At 43.2% G+C, this 24,341-nt stretch overlaps 1 protein-coding gene across 4 annotated transcripts in view; it reads left to right on the plus strand.

Moving 5' to 3' along the window:
• The window catches only part of TOX3 (TOX high mobility group box family member 3), a 96,370-nt gene that overhangs the window by 46,189 nt on the left and 25,840 nt on the right, over nucleotides 1–24,341 (plus strand). For all 4 annotated transcript variants that reach the window (XM_081119726.1, XM_081119728.1, XM_081119727.1 and 1 more), the window contains exon 2: nucleotides 21,026–21,091. In XM_081119726.1, the coding sequence (XP_080975852.1) occupies nucleotides 21,026–21,091 (66 nt within the window). The remainder of the gene's footprint in view (nucleotides 1–21,025; nucleotides 21,092–24,341) is intronic.

The raw sequence follows: 24,341 nt of genomic DNA on the forward strand, positions 1-24,341 counted from the left end.
ATAGAACCTGCATTTGGTGTAAGAGAACTGAATAAATATTTATTGATGGGGCCTTAAAAGAGTGATGTAACCGAATGCAAGTGAATGTAATAGAAACAATATGTAAGTGTTGAGAGAATGATTTTTGATGGACATTTTTATTAGTGAGATGGATTTGATCAGAGATTTGAAGGACAGAAAGACACAGAATGACCTAAGTAATATAGAACCATTGAAATGGTCTCAGAAGCTTTGAAAAGTAGCCCTGGCTGGTGTGGCTCAGTTGGTTGGGTGTCATCTCATGCACCAAAAGGCTGCCAGCTGGATTCTCGGTCAGGGCACATGCCAGGATTGTGGGCTCCATCCCCAGTTGATCGATGTTTCGCTATCACACCGATGTTTCTCTCACTCCCTTTCCCATCCTCTCTCTCTAAAAATCAACTTTAAAAAATCTTTTAAAAAATTCCTCTCTTAAAAAAAAAAATCTATGGGAAGTAGAAATGAATAAAAGGGACATGATGCCCTGTCAGAATAGCCTAACAAGCTGTAACAAGTGGACCCAAATACAGAACAAAATAAGGTCAACACAATAGAGGCGTATTTCTTGTTCACCTGTACAGCTCAAGGTTGGTCTTGTTAGTGAGCCTAGGCTGGGGGAGGCTCTGCTGTCACCTCTTAAGTGCCAACCGCCAGCTGGGGTAGCAGGCTGGGGGTGGGGAATAGAAGGTGGAGAAGCCACACTGTGTCTCCACTTGGGCCCCACAGTGACACACGTCTTCTCTGCTCACATTACGTTGGTAAGACCTAGATGCATGGCCCCACCAAAGTGCAAGGGCTTAGAAACAGCCAGTGGCTCTCTACCCTGGAAAGAGGAGCATGACTTTTAGAAAATAATTAGCTGTTGCTGCCTCAAAAGTCAAGCAGAGTTGTCTGCCCATATTTGAGGATTCTTTTGGGAGTTGGAAGAAAAGATTATAAAGTTATCCTTAAAAGAAATGTGGGTAGAATGGTTTGAGGGAATCTCGGATCATCAGTCAGAATGTATCTGCTCTCCTAAGGTAGAAAATTCAAGCCTTCCAATGCTGGTGAAGATAAATGTTTAGAGAGCACGTGCCCGCAGGGAGAGGTGCAGACACCGGAAAAGCATCTGCAGGATTGACACTGAGGGTGAGAAGGTGGCAACGACTGGAGAGCTGTCTGGGTAATTATGTGCTTAAAGAGATAGGCGTTTGGGAAATAATTACCACTTCTTCCAAATAAAGGGGGAGATTTTGTAGGAAAGATGAGGTTTCGCGAGGTGGAAGCAAAGGCCTTGGGTGTTTAGATGAAGAAGTGGTGCGCGTTCCCTAAACCAGGCAGTTTCTGAGGTCGTAGGCGGGCAGGATGGGTCTAAAGAAGACGCTGAGGAAGGTTTCTTGTGAGAAGAGGGGTTGGGAAGGACAGAGGAGTGTTTAGGGTCGTCAGATATTTATAACCGATCGTCTTTGTTCTTGCTGGTAAGGAATTCTCTTCAGATGACACTCGGTATAAACGTGTTTTATTGCTTTTCATCTCACTCTGGTTTATTTACACGTGTATTTTTTAATCTCTCCTGGGAACTCACCATTACGACTTTTATTTTATGGTCCAATTTATGGATATGCTGCACTTTAACAAAAAGTGTGACTCGCACTTTTCCAAAGAGCTGGTTTCTGAGAGGGAGAGGGTGGGAGGGCATTGGGGTCGGGATGGGATGGCTGGGCGTGTGAGTGTGCGTCCAGTTAAATATTTGCTAACCCTGCCTTCCCTGGCCTCTCCCGTGCACAAGGCCTTTGGACACTGCCCCGGAGACCCGCGACCCTGCCCCTCGCCCGGTTGGAAGCCACTGGTTCAGTCGCCTGTTCCTCTCGTGGGACGGGAGCCCTTCGCAGGTATGAGGGTCACAAGGCAGAGGCAGGGGCAGGGACAAGCTCTGTTCTGCCACTTGCTGTGTGTTCTGTGGAAGCTCAAGGTACATGTTTGTTCCATTTGTGAGCAGAAAGGGGAAAAACCTATCTGTTTTGCCTTCAGAAATATTCTTTTGATCTGACTGTTCTCGGAACGCAACCCAGGGTGGACTGTTTAGGGTTTTTTTTCTCCCAGTTGGGTCGTCCGACCTACCTTGTACTGCTCATGAAAACAAAATTGGGAGTTGAAGGAGTCTGTTCTTGAGGGGAAAAGCAAAGCTGCATTTCATCAGCCTGCAAATCAGGAGCAAAGAGCGGACCTTTTATTTTTCTTGTCATATCCAACACCTGGGAACACGTGGAGCCCCGACTCAGCTGGGAAGGGGAAGAGTGACTGAATTTTGATTGGCCATCTGTCTTCGGTCCCAGACACAGTACATGAAAATTCAGTTTCTCGTGAACATGCTACATTCTAATGTTAAGGAATTTTTTTTTATATAGATTTAAAAGTGATGGACATTGACAATAGCTCCATTCAAAAGTTTTCAAAATATTGCCAAAGTCATTTGATAACCTGAATTCATCGTACAATATTATTGACTATATTCCCTGTGCTGTGCTTTCCATCCCTATGACGGTTTTGTAACTGCCAATCTGGCCTCAGTCCCTTCCCCTTTTTCACCCAGCCCCCCAACCCCCTCCAGCCTGTCTCTTCACCCATTAGTCTGCTCTCTGTATCTGAGTCTGTTTCAGTTTGGTTTGTTTGTTTATTTTGTTGTTTGGACTCCACATAGAAGTGAAATCATACGATAGTTATCTTTTTCTGACTTATTTTCACTAAGCATAAGACCCTCTAGTTCCATCCATGTTGTTGCAAGTGGTAAGATTTCCTTCTTTTTGTGGCCGAGTAGTATCCTGAGTCTTTAGATGTGCCCTGAAATGACGTGTCTCCTGGAGGAGCTCACGGTCTAATTAGGGAGAAAGAGGGAGAATCCGATCGTATACAGTGTGAAAGACTGTGGGCATCTCGGCAGCAGGGCTGCCACCCTGCCCAGGAAGGACCACAAAGTGCAGGGTCGGGGCAGGAGGGGCGAGGCTGGCAGCTGGAGAGGAAGGGAAAGGAACGGAGCTGGATGGGTAAGGGGTGTCGGCTTGTGAATGGCCGTTGTCCCCGCTATAGAAAGGACTTTGTAATCATCCAGCTGTGGGAGTCTTTGAAGGATTTAAGCCTGACGGGGACATGAGTAATCAGATTTCCGTTTTGGAAGGCCAGCCCTACAGGAAGCGATTGAGCAGTTTACGCTCTCGCCATGCCTTGGCATTCTGTGTAGCTGTTAAAAAATCACATCCTGGAAGGTGACGGTGAGGAAAGTGGTTGCAGAATATCTTTACGTTTAAAAAGTGTATTCAGTGTATACACTTTGATCCCAGGTTTGTTTTTAAGATTATATACACCATAGGGAAGAAAAACAAAGAAGATGGGAAGGGTCATGCCAACATAGTGAATGATTCTCTTGGGGGTGGGGAGTGAAATGATGTTTCTGTTAGTCATACATTCCAGCATTTTCCTTTTTTTACAATGTAATAAAATGTGATTTAGCAGATAAATGGAAAGAAGGATAACTCCAGACAGTGTGGAGGGTGGGTGAGCAGGGAGAAAGGAGTCTGAGGGCTGGGGAGGCCCGAGGAGTTGGTGGAGCTCAGTGACCTTCCCTGGGGGAGGAGAGAGGCTTAGCAGGTAGAGGGGTTACTCACGGGGGACACGCTGGAGGTTGGAAAGGTCAGCACCGCAGCCGGGTTCCTTGAATTTGCGTTGCTGGCAAGGCCTCGTGGCCATCCTCAGAAGGAGCTGGAAGCTCGCCGCTCACTGCGTGACAGGTGTTTAGACGGAGAGTGTTGGCGGTGCTGAGGCAACCGGCGTGATGAATGGTCGGAGCAGTGTTAAGAAGAAACTGAGAAATCTTCTGGGAGATAAAGAAGAGCTGGCTGAGAGCAACTGTTTCCAAATGAAAATACTCTTTCAAAGAGGGAACGGTTGGAAGTGTCAGAGAAGGGAAAGAGATCATTTGAGACAGATCCTATCGGAAGTGTCTGCGGGATTTGGAAATCAAGAGTCTACAGTAGACATAAGGACAGCAGGTTATTAAATAAAGGAGCACAGATAGCAGGAGGGTAGGAGGGACGAGAGACCAAGGCTGGAATGGAAACTGGCTTAGTGCGATGAGCGGTGAGGCTAGTTGAGAGGGGCTCCCTGGCCTTGGCTCTCCCTTCCCCCCAAGGACGGATGGGACTTGAACATTTTTATAAGTTGAGGGAGGAAGCAGTGAGTGGGAAAAGTTGAAGAATCCAGTGAGAGGGAAATTGATAGAGCCAAGTCCAGATGGGGGTAGGAGTTAGATGGGGGGGGGCACATTCTCTTGGCAGAGGAAGGGAAGGGGTGACTTCAGGTGCTGGTTTTGGGGTGACAGCTGAAGAATTACTTGTCTGAGGGTCAGTTTTCTTGGTGAGGGACAAATTTCTTTAGCGGAGGGGTGGGTGAGGGTTGGAGCAGAGAGCTGGATGGGAGGGCAGGGGCTCAGCAGAACTGCTGTGGGAAGTGGATAGGCAGAGCTCTAAGGGACTGCTGAGGCCGAAACCTGGCAATGGAGAGATCACGCCTGTCCGTGGACGTGGGCGAGACAGGTGAAGGGGACCAACGGCCACAGACTTCCAGTTATTACGGAAGCAGGCCGGGGGGATGTAACGGACAGCATGGGGAGAATAGTAACAACTTCGTATGGTGGCAGATGGTAACTAGACGTAATGTGGTGGTCATTTGTAATGTAGGCACCCAGTAACTATGAAGTACGCCTGAAATTAATAGGGTATTGAATGCCAGTTGTGCTTCAGTTGAAAAAAGGGTCATGCATATGGGAGACACGTATTTTTAGTGTCCATGTATCCAAGGCTTATTAGCCTTTTTTTGTGTGTGTGTGTCTACATGTATGTATATATATGTATGTGTATATATGTATGTCTATATATGTGTGTGTCTGTGTATGTGTGTATCTATATATATGTATGTGTATATGTGTGTGTCTATGTATGTATATATGTGTGTGTATATATGTATGTATATGTATATGTGTGTCTATATTTGTGTCTGTGTGTGTCTGTGTGTATATATGTGTGTATGTGTGCATCTATATGTGTGTATGTGTGTGTATATGTGTGCGTGTGTATGTGTGTATGTATATGTCCTTGTGTGTATGTGTGTGTGTATGTATGTATATATGTGTATATGTTTGTGCGTATGTGTGTGTGTATTCCGTAATGCAGGCTCATGCACGTCTGTTGAATAAATGAATCCATTGTAGATTTTTGCAGGCAATTTTGTGGGGTTGATTTTCTGGGACCCAAGTAATACAATGTCAGGATTTGAATCCCTTACCTTATGTCTTACATTTGTGACCTTTCTTTTTTCTCTTCCATGATTATTTCCTCTTCCATGAAAAAAAAGAAAGTTCATGAGAGAATGAAAAATTAAATCCAAATAGTCACTGTGTTCCTTCTGTGGATAAAGCATTGCATGTCGCTGGCCCTGCAGAAGAGTCACAGGGGACAGGATGGTCCTTGCCCCGAGGCTCCTGGTGGGGGGTAGGGGGTGGGATAACGCTCAGGAAGAATTCTTTATTCTCCGCACATGCTGACTGCAGCTTGAGGTGGGAAGGAAGGGCTTCGAGGAGGAGGAGGCAGCAGCTCTGGTGTCCTGAGCTGAGAAGGTTGCCGCAGGAGAGCTGGTGTTCGCACTGTGCTGATGAACACGTGGAACTTCACTGGAGGCCATAGCTGGGGGCTTGCGGTGCAGGTGAAAGAAGCAGCATTTCAGAGGGAGGAGGTGGCCTGAAGTTGGGAAAATGTGGGGTGTGTTCAAGAAAGAAAATATACACCAGAACGTATAGAGAGAAAGTATAGTCAGTTAGCTACTTATTTTCAAGTTTGGAAACCTGGAAGTATACCTTTTGCTTACTTTATAGAGCTGACAGGACCTCGGATGAAGGGGCAAAGATTCAGTGTGGGTGTGAGCTTCATTCTTTATATGTGTCAGAATGGGGGGCACTCACTTTACCCGATTAGTCATTAAGTTTTTTATTCCAAAAATTGCAGACTTGTAGGAATTCACATTGCTCCATAGACAAATGTGCCCATTTAAAAGTGCCCCAACATCAACATTTATCAAACCAAATTGCTTTGTGAGAAATAGTTTCCAATTTTATTAAAATTTTCCAGTTAATATTTCATGCATTAACTTGAAGTATAAAATCTAGTTTGATTCTCTTATTTATAAAACAGTATTGAGAAGACACATGACCATGGTAGTTTCAGGCTTACGAATATGTTGTCCCAGAGATAAAAGCAAGCCTTTTTTTTTTTAAATGTCTTTATTGATTTCAAAGATAGGAAGGGAGAGAGAGAGAAACATCAATGATGAGAGAGAGTCATTGATCGGCTGCCTCCCGCATGCCCCCTGCTGGGGATCGAGCCTGCAACCCGGGCATGTGCCCTGACCAGGAATCGCACCCCAATCTCCTGGATCCTAGGTCGACACTGAACCACTGAGCCACACCCGGCCGGGCTAGAAACAAGCCTTTTAGTCCTGTTTCTTCTAGTAGGTGTCATTTTCTTTTGAACACATCTGGATAATTCCTCATACTTCAGGGTGTGGGGTGTGGGTGAATAAAATTGGAGACAGGAGGTATTTCTTACTCAATACATGTATGTTTTATTTTGAACTATCCCTCCTCGCATGTTCAACTTAAGTCTTGAGGCAAAGTCATTCTATAGTGCCTTTAAATGTATGACATTTCCTAGCAGTGAAAGGGCATTGGCAAAGCTCATTTTGTTCCCCTTTGTTACAAGAATGATGAACTAAATGTGTTTTATCTCTTTCCTTCTTTGTCATCTATGACTCAGCTGCTTCGGTGGCCCTTAAGCTGCTGGTGCTGGGCGTGGAAAGGCCCCGTGCTTATCCCCCAGCCAGTGCTTCCAGTTCATTGGCAGGTGAGGCCTTCTCACTGATCCCGAATAATGCATCTTCTGCTTTATCATAAGAAAATCTTCTTTGTCTGCTTGTTCTAAGGAATTTTCCTTTGTAGACATTTGGACTCTTATTTGCCTATTGAGGAATGATTTTGTATGCTTACTATTTTTCTCCCACATAAATCAAGATCACTCGATGGGTGCTCCCCATGGTTTCCTGCTGTGTGTAATTGGGCCTCAGCGCAGCCCTCTCTCTCTCCACTTCCCTGTCCTCCCCCTGAAACTGGACTTGCATATTTGAGTTTCCCTGGATCTGGTTCTAAGTCATTGGATGTCTGTCTGTCTTGTCTCCACAACTCCTTGAGGGCAGCTGGGACTCTCCCTGCCTGTATGTCCAGTCTGTGCCTTTGTGAATGGCAAAGTTTTGGCACCAGGAACTCCAATAAATACAGTATTTCAGCTTCCGAGTTTTTGCGGTATGTGACATGTCTGATCCCTCTCTCTTACTGAAGCCTCCTCTTGATGTCAGGAATGTCACTCTTTCTAGGCTGTCTTCTAAAACTCTTGCCAGCCTTTCACAGGCTCCATGGCGGGATCAGTGTCCCTGTCATTAAATAATGGAGTTTCTCAAGGTCAGCTGTAGGCCATCCTGTGTCGGTTTTCCCTTCCCAGATCCCCTTCACGTTGATGGCTTTATTGAACATCTGCACCCATGAGTCTTACAAAAAAAAGTCTCCCTGTTCCAGACCTTTCTGTAAACCATAGACATCTTGGTGCCTCAGTTCCAGCATGTTTAAAAGGCACCCATGCCCGCCAGGCGTGGCTCAGCGGTTGAGCGTCGACCTAGGATCCAGGTGATCGGGGTTCGATTCCCGGTCAAGGCACATGCCCGGGTTGTGGGCTCGATCAATGACTCTCTCATCATTGATGTTTCTCTCTCTCTCTCCCTCTCCCTCCCTCTCTCTGAAATCAATAAAGATATATTTAAAAAAAAAAAAAAAGGCACCCATGATTCAGCCCACCACCCATCCCCGAGCCCGATTCCGTTCAGCGTCCCCTGTTGCAGTGAATGGCACTGCCGCCCATTCAGTTACACCAGCCCCAGCCCCAGCCGTGCCCCCGGGCGGCCGCTGCCCTGTCCCCTCTCCAAGCTCCTGGTCTCCCCGGAACCCGTCCGAGCCTCAGCGTGTCCCCCCCCCCCCCCCCCGCCGTTCCCACCTTGGCCCCTGCTGCTCTCGCCTCCCCTTCGGTCTGCCGCAGCGTTTTCCTTCTGGTCCACCGGCACCTGCTCTCGTTCATTCTGTACCCTGTGCCCTTCGGGCTGTGCTTTGCAGGTGAGGTTTTACCGTATGTTTCCATATTCACTTGGTTGCCGTCTGGTTCCCTGCTCTGTGCTGTGCTCCATGAAGGCAGGGAACCATCTTTTTTGGCTCATGGTATATTCTCATTATTTTAGCGAACTGCCCAGCAGGCACATAGATGCCGTCAGGATGTGTTTGTTGTAAGACCGAGGAAATGACTGGACAGCAAACGTCGATTATCGCTGTCTTCTTATTTTCAGGATTTTTATTTCTTTACATGCTCACAGAGATGAAGGAAATACTTCCTGAGACACGTTCCATTGTAAATATTGTTTTGCCTGATTACAGAACTAGTCAGCGCTAATTTTAGAAAGCATAGTAAAATAAGTTTAAAAAATTTTTTATACTGTATGTGGTTTTGAATCATGGTTTTCTATTCTACCATGACCATTTTCCTATGTCACTAAAACCACTTCAGAATTGTTTAAAATAAAATTGACAAATTTGAGAGACACAGCCTTTCTAGAATGCGTGTTTGATGCAATGAAACTCTTGCAAAGACCTCGTTTACTTAATGAAGTTTCTCTACACTATTGCAGTCCATAAGGTTTGATGAACTTTAGGATCTGTTGAAAATGTATTACATTGTGTTTGGTGTCGGAGGTATGTTTTCTGCTTTGGTGCTGCTGCTTTGTAAAAGTCTCAGTTATCCTCGGACCTTCCATCATCCAGATTTCCCAGGACCAAGGTGGGGATTCCTTGGTCAGTATTTGTCACAAAGCAACACCTGATATTCCTGATGACCACATAAGGCATCAGCTTCAGGTTCTGCCATTAGAAATGAAATCTTGTCTCTTTGGCCAAGTTCCTTTTCTTGTATTTAAAACTGCCCTGACTGATAAAGGAGGCAACTTTAAAATGTTTCGCCCACCAGTGGATGGGTAGGCACATGAGGGTTTCCTTCCAGCTCATGTTTTCCAGAGAGGAGTTTATCATTGTTCAGTGCTGGGCTGAGGGGAGCACTCGGTGTTTTCTCAGCTCTTCTGGTCAATGCTAGGATCAAGAACTTGGACAGTATATTTCCTGTTATCTCTGAAGGGTTTATTTTCTCATGGAGAAATCCAACCTTTTATGTTGAGCGTATCCCTTTTATATGAACCTGTGTTTTTTTTCCCAGTAGAGCATTAAGATTTTCAGCTTTACCTCTCTATAACCGTATTAACATCATTAAACATGAAGGAGATAGCTTGGGTGATGTGTAGATTTTGAGGGCGCCGTCTTCTGCGAGCACTTATTTTTGGTTTGGAGTCTACAGAGAGAACAGTGGGGAAGGGAGCAGCTTCTGGCCTGTGCCAGATGGACATCCCTCATGGAATCCGTTACTTATCCCAGGGGCCCTATTGTACCGGGTTTATTTTCAATATTAATCTTGATATGAAGGCAGCTGCAGTTTTTAAAAAAAATCATACCTCTAACTTATTTTTATTATGGCCAAAGTAATTTATAGATAGGCTTTATGATGGATCTTAGTTTTCCCTCAGTTATTAACCAGCACTGTGGAATGCAGAGTAATTCTTCCTTTGTGCCATATATATTCTTCCAAGAGTAGCAATGAGAAAAAAAATTCTCTTTCTAGGAATAGATGGAGTCAGTATAGGCTGGTAATGTGTGCATTTTATATGAGTCCCTGTAAATAAGGTGGTAACATTTTACTTTAAAGCCAGGTAGTTTGTCTTTTTTTTTTGAGTTTCTAAGCAAAATCTCCCCCGCCTCCCATAGGTTGCATTTTAACTGGCACGTGTTGAGAAGGTTAGTACGTTTTTAGATTGTATTCACATACTGTCTTTAGCTGAAAATGCAGCCTCACTGATACCCCTTTGTGATTCTTTTAAGATTTTCCCATCTGTTTAAGCTCCTTTTCGGTCACTTTTGCATTTACAACTTGATATAATTTGCCTCTATATAGTTGAGTCACTCTTCTGGAATAGAATTTGGTTTTTGCTGAAGTGCGTGAAATTTGATATATGATTTAAGAAGAGCTGCTTACAAATTGCTGTATAATCACATCTTTTTAAATTCATGCAAGGAAACGTTAAGGTGATCTTGAATGTATTCCTGTACAGCGGCTGTTTGGGATTCTAATAAAATGCCTCTCTTATTTAGGAATACTTAAATTCATGGTTATTTTATATAAAATGCTATAATAAGTTTGAGTTATACACCAGATTAGCATTGACATCTTGACTGAGTTCTACTGTTTGCCTTCAGGATGAAAGCCAACGGCCCTTACTTTGAAAGGATTTTATTTTATAGTTATGTTTAAGAAAACATTAGCCTCATACTCAAACTAATTAAAATATAGGTCTGGGGGGGAACTCTCTTTTTAAATAAATATAAGATATAAAATCTTAAGTTACAAATTTTAGAATAGTTGGTTGGGAGAAATGTGATTTCTTTCCCTCTTGTCCCAAGTCCTTAACCAAAGTGGGATTTAGTCTCCTGTGAGCCTTTTTCCTAGTAAAAGCCTTTAGATAAACAAATGAGCATAACTGGTAAGATACAGAGAATTAATGAAAGCTATACAGTCACCCATCTGGCAGAAAGTTGTCCCTTCAGAATTCAAGCAATCATAAAATCACAGAAAAATGTATTTAATCAAGATATTCTTGCAATGTGAGCAAAAGCCCTGCAGCCCTGGCACGTTGCAGTGGTTTCATATCTAAATCTTATAATTTCTTATCAAGTATCAGAGACTTATTTGTAACCTTTTGGAATTGATAGATATGACTTAATAGACATGAGTAGACCTCATATGCAATCCCGTTTGATTTAAATGATTATATATTCTGTATACTTAGGAACTTCTTACCATTGATCATTTTTGAATTAAGCAGGCTTCCAATATTGGGTTTGCCAAAAATGATTGAGACTGATAGAGAATATAGTCAACAATATTGTAATAACTATGTATGGTGCCAGGTAGGTATTAGCCTTATTGGGGGATCACTCCGTAAATTTTATAAATGGCTAACCACCATATTGTACACCTGAAACTAATATAAAATAATATTGAATGTCAACTGTAATTGAAAAATAAAAAAGTAACTAAATAAAAATGATTGAGGCTTGAAAATAAACACATTAAGTCACTTAACTCTTCAGGGAGAATTTATAGTTTATTGATCTTTTGTAAATGTTAGCCTTAGAAAAATATGTTAATCTACTTCTATTTCTTGACTTATTTGCAGCAGGGAGAAAAAGAGCAACTGAATATTTACATAAATGGAAAACTTCATAGCTGACAACCAGCTAGTTGATGCATATTTGAAACCCATTTAAGATAATCCTTGATTGCACTCAATAATCTTATAAACAGATCTATCCAAAGTCAGCAGAATGCCCACTTGAATAAAGAACGCCAGTTGTGTTTGGATCATGTAGAAGCGATAATCCTGTAATATTTATTTTAAAACACTTTATCTTTTGTTTATGCTTAATGTATGAATTGATCTATATAAGAGTTTCTCAGCCTCAGCACTATTGACATTTTGGACAGGATAATTCTTTGTGTGGGAGCTGTTCTGTGCATTGCACAATGTGTAACAATATCCCTGGCCTTTACTCATTGGTGTCAGAAGCACCCACTAGTCATGACAATGAAATCTCTAGATATTTTCAAATGTCTCCTGGGGGGAGCAAAATCACCCCTAGTTGAGAATCACTGATCTATATACTTACATGTTTATACCTGTGCATCTGTATATTAGCATATTGGTTTTAGGCACCTGGACATGATGTGGTTTGACAGCATTTAATTTTATACTTTAGTGATCAAAGAATGGAAGACAATATAGGAACTCACTGATGTTTTGATAGAATTCATACTAAATCATAATTAGAGGGATTGAAATTAGAGAACGTGTTTGTTTTGCCATTGGTTAGTAGAGTTTGGTTACTGCACTAAAGAAATGTTATAATGAGTTAAGATGCTTTTACTTAAAAATGCTGAGGGACATTCTTCTTAATTTGTTTTTCCCTTTTTACCAGTTTGAAACTTCATGTGCTTGTGTAGGAAGTATGGCCCAGGAGACTTACTAAAACTGTTTGGTATAAATGTGTCACATTGTTAGAGGCCCGAAAGTTTGTTTTCAGCTGAAAGTCTCTAAGGTCCTTAGTCATTTGGTTGCAATATGAACAATAAAGTCTGGCAGGACCAGGAAAATAACTCAGATTTTATCTTCTATGACTTTCCATTTCTCTTTTGTTTTAAGGCTTGGTGTCCTTTGGCAAATCATCACAGTGGTTCACCTGAATTTGATGTGGCCCAAGTCGTGTGCACAGACAAATAAATAGCACTGAAGTTCCCTTGACCCATGAGAGCTGAGTTGTTACTCCTCCCAGGGATATTAGAATTTATCATGAGACTCAGCCCTTTCCGAACCCAAGTGATGTCCTGCTAGTAATGGAGATTTGCATGTCAGTGTCAGATCTTCTGGGGCCAGGGAAGGGGTCCTTCTGATTCTTACAGTGACATCAAAGAAAGGAGCCGCCTTCTCCATCCAGACTAAATGGCTGCTCTTACCTATCACTCCAGTGAACTTCAAGAAACCCAAACAGACTTTCCTATTTAGTATCCAAATAGGACCTTCCTATTGAGTACATTTCGAAACATTCAGATTGGCCTTCAGAGCTCTCCATAGCTTGGCTGCCTACCGTCTCTCCCAGCTTACCTCCATTTCTCTCAATGTCTGGCACCTCCCCTGCAGCCTCTCTGGCCTCTGCTTTGTCCTTTGCACAAAGCCTGCACACACTTAGGCCTGCTGGGGTGCCCCCTCCTCCTGCCTCCTTCCGTGGTTCAAGACGTTACTCAGATTGGCCATTCCTTCCTCTAAACGTTCAGGCCGTTTGTCAGTGGCACTCATTGAGTTGGCCCTGAGGTTGATCAATGTTTGTGCCCCATCACCCTGATTGAGTTGTCATCTCTTTAAAGCAACAATTATATCATTTACTGCTACTTTTTCACATCTTCAGAAAGGTAGATGTATTCCCCCAGTATGTCCTGTTCATTAGCATCTAGTAAGTTCTTGCTTGGGTGTTGGTAAGGCTTTCGGAGGAAGGGGGAGATGGAGCGGAATTGCACGGAAGGCGTGGGCACTTAGCACGTGTGTCAGCTTCGGCTGGCCTCTGCCCCGTGTGTTCAGGGGAGACCAGGGCCGCCGCCTCCCTCTCTCTGAACGTGGGTCATGCTTGGCTGCTGGGCCCATCCCAAAGATCGCTCCATTTTTGTTAAAAAGAAAATGTGATTTGGGAAGCTTAGTATCCTCTCTTCTGCTTACATTTGTTTCTGATATTAAACAAGTGCAGTTGGGTTTTGTACTTCCTTGGTTTTTGTGTTTCAGTCCTTGCCATTTCTAACTAGTCCAGATGGTTCTGCAATTCACAGGCTCAAATGTGTCCAGATCATGCAAATCCGAAGGCCTCCCTGTTTGAGTAGGGTCCATATGTTTAGGCATTGTTGTTCCTTCTGTGGCTCCACAGAACTTGTTGGAAAATCCGACAGTGGCACTAGCCTTCCCTATGTGGTCCAGCTTAGGATGCTCCCATCCTGCCCTCTGGCCGTGAGGGCGGGAAAGGGGCCTATGGTCACCTACAAGTGGTCGCATTTTCCTGTGGCAGCCGCTGCTACATAAGCATTTCAGTAAGATCCTCCTCAGATAGATGGAGAGGTTTATTTACAAAGGCTAATTGCCACCACATTAGTCTGAAATGAACTAGGCTAGTGCTTTTCAAATATTAGTGTGTTTTAGAGTTTCTGAGAAACTAGTTAAAAATACAGATTTTTAGGCCCCATGGCTTGGAGATTCTGACACACTAAATCCAGGGTGTGGTCAGGTAATCTGCATTTTCAGTAGGCATCTGGTTATCCTGTGGTCCCTAGCACCACACTTTGAGAAACTCTGAGTATAAAGCATTTTTTAATAAAAACAGAGATTTTAATTAGAAAAATAAGAAAACCAGCTGTCAAATTTAATCCTCAAATTCATGCCCCCATTGGTGCTAGATTGTTGGCCTTCTATTCTTTCAGCTCTTTGCCTGCAGGCCTGAACCTGTGTTGTCCATTGAGGCTGGTTTTCAACCACCCAAGGCCCCATCCTGAATACCCTGTCCCCACCTGCGGTCAGTGCATTTTCTAGAATAAAGCTTTTTTTTCAAGCTAAGTATCTCTAGCATTTAAACTCTTAATTTTATTAGGATATATATCTCTTCCTATGACCACTTTTTCCCCATAGGTGTGGTTTGTGGAGAGGCCCGTGGTGATGGATGTTTGGTTTCTCCTTTCACTTGAATTTCAAGTGCTTGTTCCGTGTCCTGCTTGGCTTGGAGAGCAATTCTCCGTATCATCATTTCACATCTAGAAATTAATTCAGTCGAGATTTATTGAATATCTGCTGTCTATCAAACATTTTTTCTTCGCACTGGGACATCAGTGTAAACAATGGACAAGACATTCTTATCATTAAGTTTACATTCTAGTGGGGCGAAGAGAAAGACAGTAAACATGTTGAGAAGTGTTACGGGAAAAAAAATCGAAAAATCGACGAGGGGAAGAGGGATAGAAAGTGCTGGAGGTGGAGGGCTGCAAAGGAATTTTATAGGGCCGCCAGAGGGAAGGTGGCATTCGAGGAAAGATGCAAAAGGAGGGAGTGAGCAAACCCTGGGGACGTTTGGAGGGACCACATTCCAGGCAGAGGAGACAGCCCGTGGGAAGGCCCTGAGCTGGGGGGGTGTCTGGGCTCTTGAAGAAACAGCAGGGAGGCCAGAGTAACATGAACAGGAGGGAGAACATTGGCCAAGGGTCAGAGAAGAAACCAGGGCCAATGTAAGGATTTGGGCTTCTTCCCTGCGTGACTAGGGAGACATTGGAAGGCTTTGAGCAGAGTGATGTGATCTGACTTAGATCTTCAAAGGTTGCCGTTGGCTGTGAGCAGAGAGTGCATCGTGTGGGGAGCCCAGCCGAGCTGGGACCCACGGGGAGGCTACAGCGATGACCCAGGAGGGAATAGATGGCTTGGGCCTGGGTGGGTCCTGTGGAGGGTGACAAGTGGTCAGCTTTGGGTATAACTGGAAAGGGGAACCAACAGAAGCTCTGGATGGCAGGAAGCGTGGATTCAAGCGTGAGTTTTGGCCTGAGTCACCAGAATTGCGCCAGTTCCCATCAAAGGAGGTGGGGGACACTGTGGGTCGGGCAGTTTTTGGGGCGAGCATGAGGAGTCCTCTTTTGCTCTTGTGATTGAGGTGCCTGCTGCCACCCAAGTGGAAGCGCTGTGGCTGTTATATATGACTCGGGTGCTCAGGAGATAAATATCTAGGAGTTTTTAGCATGTGGGAAGGCAAATAATATTTTTGAAAATTTCTTTTCAAAAAAAGTCTTGCTTGGTGTTTGACCTGTTAAGGTATGTGTGCACATGAATACATGTGGGTGTATATAATTATAGGTGTGTGTAATTCTCTCTCTGTAATTGTACATATGTAATTAGCAGAATTGTGTATGTGTGTGTTTGTGGATGCTCCTGCTAATTCTACTTCAGAGTTCACCGTTTGCAGGTTTTGTTTCCAGATGCTACTGTTCACCCGCCCTTGGTATAACCAGTCTTTGTTCACTAAGTCATCCGTCTCCTGAGGGGGAGGGGGCTCCGGGTCCCCCCAGTAACCGCTGGTAGTATCATCTTGCCACGGTGGGCTTGTGTTCACCCTTTCGGGATGTTTGTCTCGGAGCGGATGCCACCGCCGGAAACGGTTAAAACTGGATCGTCCGCAGTAGGTTCTGTCCCGCGGGGTAGTCACCAGCCTGGGGGAGTGAACTTCAGCGCCGCCTGCCCGTCCCGTGAGCGCGCTTGGCACGCTCGCCCCACCATGGCACAGTGCAACCTGACAGATGTCCTTACTGAGCCATCAAATTGGATGGTGTCTGCTAACAAATCTAATGGGGAGAAAGAAAAGAGAGTTTGAAGGATTATCATATTTTTTAAGGATTAAATTTATGCCATTTAGCTGTTTGATACCCTGTAGTTAATGCCGCTTTATTAGACGCCTGCGCGATTCTTCACGTGGTGTCAGAATAATTTCAGCGGGAGTGATGCGGGGACCGTCGGGCTGGGGAGCCGGCCCGTGGTTCCAGATGGGTCGTCGTCTGTGCCGCGCCCTGGCCGGGCTGCCCCTCGCGGCCCCGCTCACTCACTCTGGCACTTCACAGGGTGAGACAGCCAGGAACACCATGGTCTTCAGGAAATTTTTAAAAAATCCTGCAGTGCTTCTTTCTAATTGATGTCCTTCATAAATTATATTTGCCGAGGCTGTAATTGCCCATCAGGCAGAAACAGGACGTGGACGTCCCAGTACAATGAAGATGTTCTTTTGTGAAAGGATGAGGGTGGAGGTGCGCAGAGTAATTCAGTGCTGCCTTCTAGTTACATCTTTGGGGATTGTGTCCTTGGGGATCGCATCTGTTAGAGCCTATCAGCGGGGAAAGGGCCCCGCAAATGCCCCTGCCTCTCAGCGACCGCTCCCCTTGTATGTAAGCCCATTTCTTTCATGTTTTTATGTGCTCTTCAGAGCAGTTAACTCTCTGTTCCACCTGATGTTCGTTTAGTTTACGTGAAATGTTTTGTTTGGACTCTTCAAGTCTCCTGGAAGAACCTTATGTGGTTGAGCAGGAGATCTTTGAAGGAACAGCGAGTCACCATCTGAAAGGCTGGGAACAGGCCAAATTAAGGTGACTTACAGCGCATAATTTAGAAATTCTTACTTAGTTGACTTGCAAAATGCATCAATGCTACCATTGTACAAAAGTAAGCTCTTAGCTTTTATAAGGATTCGAGGACAATAAAAGAATGTTGTCAGTAAAGAGTTTGGAACAAGGTTTCCCAAAGTGTGTTCCCACAGGGTGTTGTGGGGAAAACAAAAGGAAGGGCTCCGCGGGAAAAAAAAATATTTTGGGTGGGGAGGGGGTTACTGTCTCACACGTAAGAAAAATGTAAGCTCCATCCAAGGAGGAATCTTATCGGCTTCCTCCCCATTTTATCTGCAGTGCCCAGCACAGTACCGCATGGTGCCTTGAAGAATTAGCTGCAGGACTCCTCAAGGCCTTTAACTTTGCAGCTGGCATTGTGACTCGGAGAGGACCGCGGTCTGTGTCGTTCACGGGCTGCGAGGAACCCTTTTCTACCCGCTGGGAAATTCTAGCTGCGAGTAAGATAAGATTGATAAGATTTAGAGTGGCATTGATCAGCGAGTGAAATATTCAAGGTTTTATGGATATTGGATCATAAGTGATACAGACTGTGAGGCAGGACGGATGTCCCACTTCCGTGTTTGTATCGGATTTGGGGCAAGTAGCTTGACTCTCAGGAGCCTCCGTTTCTTAATTTATAACATGGGGATAGTAATTATGTTTATCTAACTGGTTGTTGGGAAAATAAATTACATTTAGTTGCACTTAGGAAAATTAAATAATGTATGTAGAAGGCATTACAGGGCAAAAACACATTAACATGATTATTAGGATTATTACGGTCATCATCACACTCATCACGAAAACGGAAGTGATAGAGTTACTCCAGTTAGGATGGGTGATTATGAGACCCTGAGGTTAAAGTGGGATTTCTCCTTTCTTCCCTTCCTTCACAAAGCTTGGACTGCTTTGAATATGCCAGACGTTGTTGTTAGTTCTGGGGGAGCCAGTGGTGAACACAGTTAAGGCCCCTTCCTCCCTCAGGGACCTTGGATTTTTTGTAATACAGTGTGTTTACCAGTGTCACTATCTCCTAGAACATAAATTTAATTGTACACAATTTAGTTGACGTTAATTGTTCTGAGGTCATTATATTAAAGATCTGCCCCCAAAGGGTCACTTTTTCTCTAAGAATCAGATATGTTCTTACACAAACAAGTAAAGCAGGATTCATAGGTCACATTTAAAAATAAAATAGATACAATTACACTAGCATTGCTAGATAAGGTACGTCACACAAAGAGTGGCGTCTCTTGCATCCTGATCAGGGTCACCACCACATTGGGGGGTCAGATATAGCAAATAAAAATGCATTAACACCCAGTTAAATTTGAATCACTGATAAAGAAAGAATACTTTTTTAGTATCAGTATATCCCAAATAGTGCGTGGGACATACTTATACCTTTTTTTTAAAAAAGTTGTTAATTTGAAAGTCAAATTTAAGTGGTTGTCCTGTGTTTTATCTGACTACCCTCCCTCACTGCACCAGGGGCGGGGCCCCCTAGGCAAGAGGAAGGCAGTGCCCTGTAACATGTCAGCATTCGAAGCCACCTTTGTTGAGGTATTTTATCCCAAACAGAATAGAAACCTTTGCTTCTATTTGAAATGATTTATAACTGTTCTTGCCTGATTGCCAAGTGTTTCCAAATTAAAAGCTGTTAATTAAGGCCTGTATATATAGATACAAAAGATACGCAGGGAGTGCTCTGATTCCAGCTCAGTACTTCAGGTGAGAGCTTTTCAAATTACCTGGACCACTGGAGCCACCTGCTTGACTAAATGCAGCGCCACCATCCCGTGGCTCATCCTCACGCAGAGGTGCCTGCGATGTTACTGGTTTTTCTCATTTCTCCAGGGCAAATACTAATTAATGGATACAATTCACAGCTGATTAGCTGTAGTTTCTTCAGTAATTACATTCGCATACTAACTGTTCAGAAGAGGATTTCTAACCCAGTTCTTATTTCACTCGAAGCTTAATTTGTTTTTTGAATTGTTTAGGCCCTTAGTTTAATAGCCATTTTATTTTTCTTTGTTGTTTTAGGTGCTATTAGATAATAAGTGAGTTTAATCTTAAAAAAATACTCTGTGATAATGAGCTGTTTGCCTTAAATGGATTTCTAATTCCCCAACAAAACCTACATTTAAATAACGTTAAAGTTGTGATACAGGCTGTTTGGGGAGCCAGGATTGGTGCATGGAATGCACAGCGTGACCCAAGTTCTCATAAATATTTATAATGAACATGCGGAATGGAGGCCCGAGATTTTAATTCCAAGATCATTAATTCATCAAGAATTCCAAGACAGAAGCTATACTTTTTCTTGCACATTTTTAATATTGTAGAAGCATGGGGAAAATGTGTTTGTGTTTGTGTGTGCATGTGTGTGCGTGTGCACCTGCTTGTGGGTGTGTGTGTTTTTACAAAAACAACTTTTAAATTCTTTTGAAACCCCTTTATTGAGGTGTGATGTACATACAGACAAACTCTGCGTACTGAATGTATGTAACTCCATAGTTCGGAGATAAGTGTATGCTTATTTTAGATATCACGTGCCTTCCAAGAAGCCAGATAAAGGCCTTTCTTAAGCACAAGCAGATACATCTTTTGGAAATCTTTAGAAAGATATTCACCCAAATGGACTGAGGGCCCGCTGTGTGGCATGTGTGGAGGTGTCGCTGTGCAGCGTGGGGTTTTGCTCCCCTGGACCTTAGCAGCGCTCTGGACCCTTTAGGGTCGTTCGTATAGATCCTGCCCCGTTCTTGGGTCCCTGCCGTGTCAGCCCCGCTTCTGTGCAGGAGCCTTACGGGTTCAGTCAGGGGCTAGAGCCCCCCTGCAAATAGTTTTGGTGGGTTCATTGAGAGGATGTGTGTGGGTCTTCGGTACCTGTGTTCTGTTTATTCTCGCTCGCTCTCTGTTTCTTTCTCCCCCTGCCGCCCCCTTCCCTCTCCTTGGGAAGATTGTGCCCCTACTTTCAATAATTACTAGCTCTGTTTATATTAGAGAATGGATGTGTGCATTCCACCCTTTGGGGACCGAACCCATGTGTCATTTAATGCGTGAAAGGAAGGAAATCGTACACTGTGTAAAAAGGAGGGCGGCCTTTTACCATTTAAAAATCATGAAAATAATATAACTCCAGCTAATTATGCTCACAGGGCCTTCCATCTTGCCAGGCTGATAACAATGTTTAAAGCCACCAAATGTGCCCGCTCATACCACCCGAACCCAAAAACCCATTTCTGCCCAAATCCAAGTTTTACATTTTGATAACAGGTCTCTGGAAGTAAAGAGCTTATGTCTGAAATGCTGATACAGTCTTATTTGTGGTGGTATGAATAGGCTATTGTGTTAGGGAATTAAATAAAAATTGCTGTGTTCATAGGATCCCGCTTATTTTTTAAACCTCTTTGCACTTAATGTTACATTGAGAGATTAAATATCACTATTTTCAACAGCTCTGATGGATATAGATATCGTTTTAAACTCTGGAGATTTAAAAAATATTCTTTAGTCTTATTATTTATTTATATTCACACCACACCCCATTCACTAGAAAATAGAATTTGAGTCCTGGGAATTGAATTCTGTTCCTTTTAATTCACATCTTAACCTACCCACACTTGTGACATCTGTTCTGGAAAAGTAAGCTCTGAAATCCCAACATGTTTTAAAAATGTGTCAGGGTGGTTTGGGGGAAACTCTTTTCCTTCTAACCTCTCACAGACGCCCGTTCAACAAACAGCACCCGCTGCTCGCCGGTTGGCCAAGTGTGCGCGATTGCCTCGCTTTGCCATTGGCCTTCATGAGGGACCCCCGTATTTTCTGGAACTTGCAAGTTAGCATGACCCGCCCGCGTTTTGCCGGGGCCCAGCCGCCGGCGCTGGGAAACCACCCCCCCCCCCGTCCCCAGCGCCCGCTTCTCCAGGCCCCACGGAGCAGGAGGGACGCCTCCAGGAGCCTTTACTGGGCTGTGCATTAACCTAAGACAATCTGTTTTCTTGCAGTTTGGAAATAACAATAACTACATGAACATGGCCGAGGCAAACAACGCTTTCTTTGCAGCCAGCGAGGTAGGCGCCTGTCTTCATGTGTCCCTTCGTGTTTTGTGTGTTATTTAGATCATTTAAGAGGCTGGAAGGGAAAAGCAAAGTATCAGATTTCTCTCTCTCTTACGAGACACAAGGTAACAACTTAGGAGGAGACACGAGAAAAACCTATTGGAAGAGAAAATAACCTGAGCGGCCTCTGTCACTTGTCCAAGGCCATTGAGAACAACAGCAGTTCACACACACCTCCTGATGAAGGGAAATACATATGCAGACAAAAGGAGATCCTCGAGAGTGCAGAAAATCTATCTATGCAAACTGTATTGGTGCCTAAGCAGATGAGTGGTTATTTTGGAAACTAGGATGGAAGTGACTTTTGATAGAAAATATTATTTTAACTTCGCATAGCTCTGGGGATAATCTCATTAAGTTGCCATGATTTGGGAAACGACACGGCAGGACAGGATTATCATTCTTAGGTCTTCGGTGGGAGTGACTGGAAGTCAGTGTTTCGGTTTTTGTTAGATCCCCACAGCCTAGCACAGTGCCTGACACGCAGTAGCTGCTCAGTAAATGCTGACTGCATGAATGAAGGGATGAATGGCACGCTCCAGGACGTAGCCACAGCCGGGAAAGCTGAGCGATGGAGCCTAAGGGCAGCTCCACATTGACCCGGGGTTGTTTACCGTTTACTGGTGCCACTGGAACACATCCCTTCTTGTCGCTGTTTTTATTGAATTCCTGACTCACTCACTTAGGGCTGTTGTCTGGTCTCGTTGGCCTGCCCTCCAGAAAAACCTCGATCTTGATTAGATCAAGGGAATGGTTTCTTAAAAATGGTAGCCTGTGAGATTTAAGATTTTAAAACAAGAGCGAACAGTGAAATTCGTCCAAATGGGACCTCTTGGCGGTTCCTGCAATAAAAAGTCTTCCATTTCCAAATACATTCAAATATAGGAACTGAACTCGTTTGACCCCCGGAGAGTGAAAACCGTAATGGCTTTGTCGATGATCTCGGTCCAAGGAAGCAAGTCGTATGAAAGAAATTCACATTGAGAAATTATTTGAAAAAAACAGGGAATCCAGAATGAAGGGCACTTGTAGATGAATCATTTTTACGGTGACCATCATCTCTCTAAGCAAGAAGACAGCCCAGATAAGGGAATATTGTTTGGCACTGGCTGCTGTGTTGTTTGCGATAATGAACACAAACCCCATCTGTAAGGACAACACGGTGTTTCATTCTGTAGGATTTTTCCCTACATTTGAATCAAACATTGATGAAAGCTCCACTGCCAGCAGCTGCTCAGAGACAATTTAATTCCAGCTGTGATAATTCACCGTGTCAGACATTGGCTGTTATGTGTTGATACAACAGTTCTCCAGATTTGCATTTTTATCAAAAGGAACAAATGTTTTGAACATTTCAGTACAGATGGTATTTAACCGTGTACACTCTACTTTAACGTGTTCAAGGTAAACACTGAAAAGTCAATATCTGCAAGAAGTAATCATAGAAACTTGAAACGATTAATCTGATCTTGGTCACAAGGCACAGTGTCCAGAGTCAGTAACTTTTGCTGTTGTTGCGGATGCCATACACGGTTACTTTTATAATCTCAGATAACCGGTGTTTTTGTGACGCTTTTCTCTAGGGAACGCTTAACATTGTATTTAATACATTACCTCTCTTTAAAAGTGGTTAAAGATTTTAGCATGTTCTTGGTTATGTACTGTAATATAATTTTATTGTATTGTTTTACTAGGTTACGATATAGTAGTAGACTAAATTCTAACTTAAAATTATCTTGTTTTTTATAAAATGATACTGTAAGGACATTTATATATAGATAAGATAGCTCTCTATTCCTTAACAAAAATAAAAATGAAAACCTCCTTAATTTTGACTGCCTAGAGTAAGATGTGTTTATGTTAGAGTTTAAGAGGTAATTTTATGTAATGATTTCCCCGCACATCTTTTTTTGAACAAAAAATAAAGCCCGAGTAAATGTTAATGTGCTACATTATAGCATGTACCTAATTTCCCAATCACTGCATTAAATGTAAATTTATTTGTTTTTTTAACATTTTAATGAGCGGAAACTAATTTGGGAAGACTTTGGGCTTGATGCAGTAAAATCGAAATTGTACCTGAAACCAATCCCCTTCACATAGCTATTGTCTCTGCAGATAATTCCGTGGGGACCGGGAGACTCTGAGTTTGAAATTCACACGTTTGCTTCGTGTTTTCTGTCTGTGTCATGATTACCCTGACCATTTTTAAAGTACTTTAAATATTTATTGAAATAATATTTCAAGTGTTAATTACAGTGGTAATGAAAACAGCCAAATGCCACATATCAAGAATGAGTGTTTATCCGTATTGTTAATGTGATATGTTAGATTTCATTAAGCAGTAATGGGGTAGCAAATGAGTCACAAATTACAGTTGCATCTGTTACTAGACCGCATTAGTGCCAAAATAACGGCAAATGCAGCCATAGGGTGACGTTCATTAGCCAACCACGTTGGCGGCCAACGCATCCCTTTGTGTTTGAGAACTCAGGGTACATCGTAAGAAATCAACATCTTTTAGGGGTCATTATCAGAATAGATATGTCAGAAAATCTAATATTTCATTCTAGCTTTCAAATGTGTTGCTATGCAGTAAAGTTTTGCATATATCGAATCTACTGAGGACCTTGAGATGTTTGATTGTCTGCCAGGGACCCCCATGTCATGTGACCCCTTTATCTCTGGTGAGATAAAAATAAGAGTTGACAGGTTCTGTATGTAAGAAATGTGTTTTTTCCCCTTCAGTTTGTTTCTATTTTCTCTCAAGTGGTTGTTAAATTATATCATCAATTCAGAGTTTGAATAATGATGATTTTCAGCTCTAAATGAGTTCTCTTAGCCAATTACAGCAGATTCAAACGATCTTGCACCAATTCATTCTTCAAAAATGTTATTAATAATAAATGAACTGTAAATTGAACCCTCTGAGCTAAGGATAAAAAAATCTGAGTGGTCCCCCAACCCCTTTACTCGACCAAAAATAATATTCTAGACCTTGACACCCCCCCAATCCAAGTTCAAGTGTAAGAAAGGTGGTTAGTGGGGTTGAGCATACAGTCCTGATTTACATTCAAAGGCCCTCTCTTATAACACGACCTTTAAGAACCTAAGTAGCAATAAAGCAAGCAGTGCATTGTTTACTCTTAGGTCTTGAGAAATAACATTTGTCTAAGTGAGCAGCCTCAGTGGAGCTTGTGTA

Source organism: Miniopterus schreibersii (assembly GCF_964146895.1).
Source record: "Miniopterus schreibersii genome assembly, chromosome: 18".
Taxonomy (NCBI): Eukaryota; Metazoa; Chordata; class Mammalia; order Chiroptera; family Miniopteridae; genus Miniopterus; species Miniopterus schreibersii.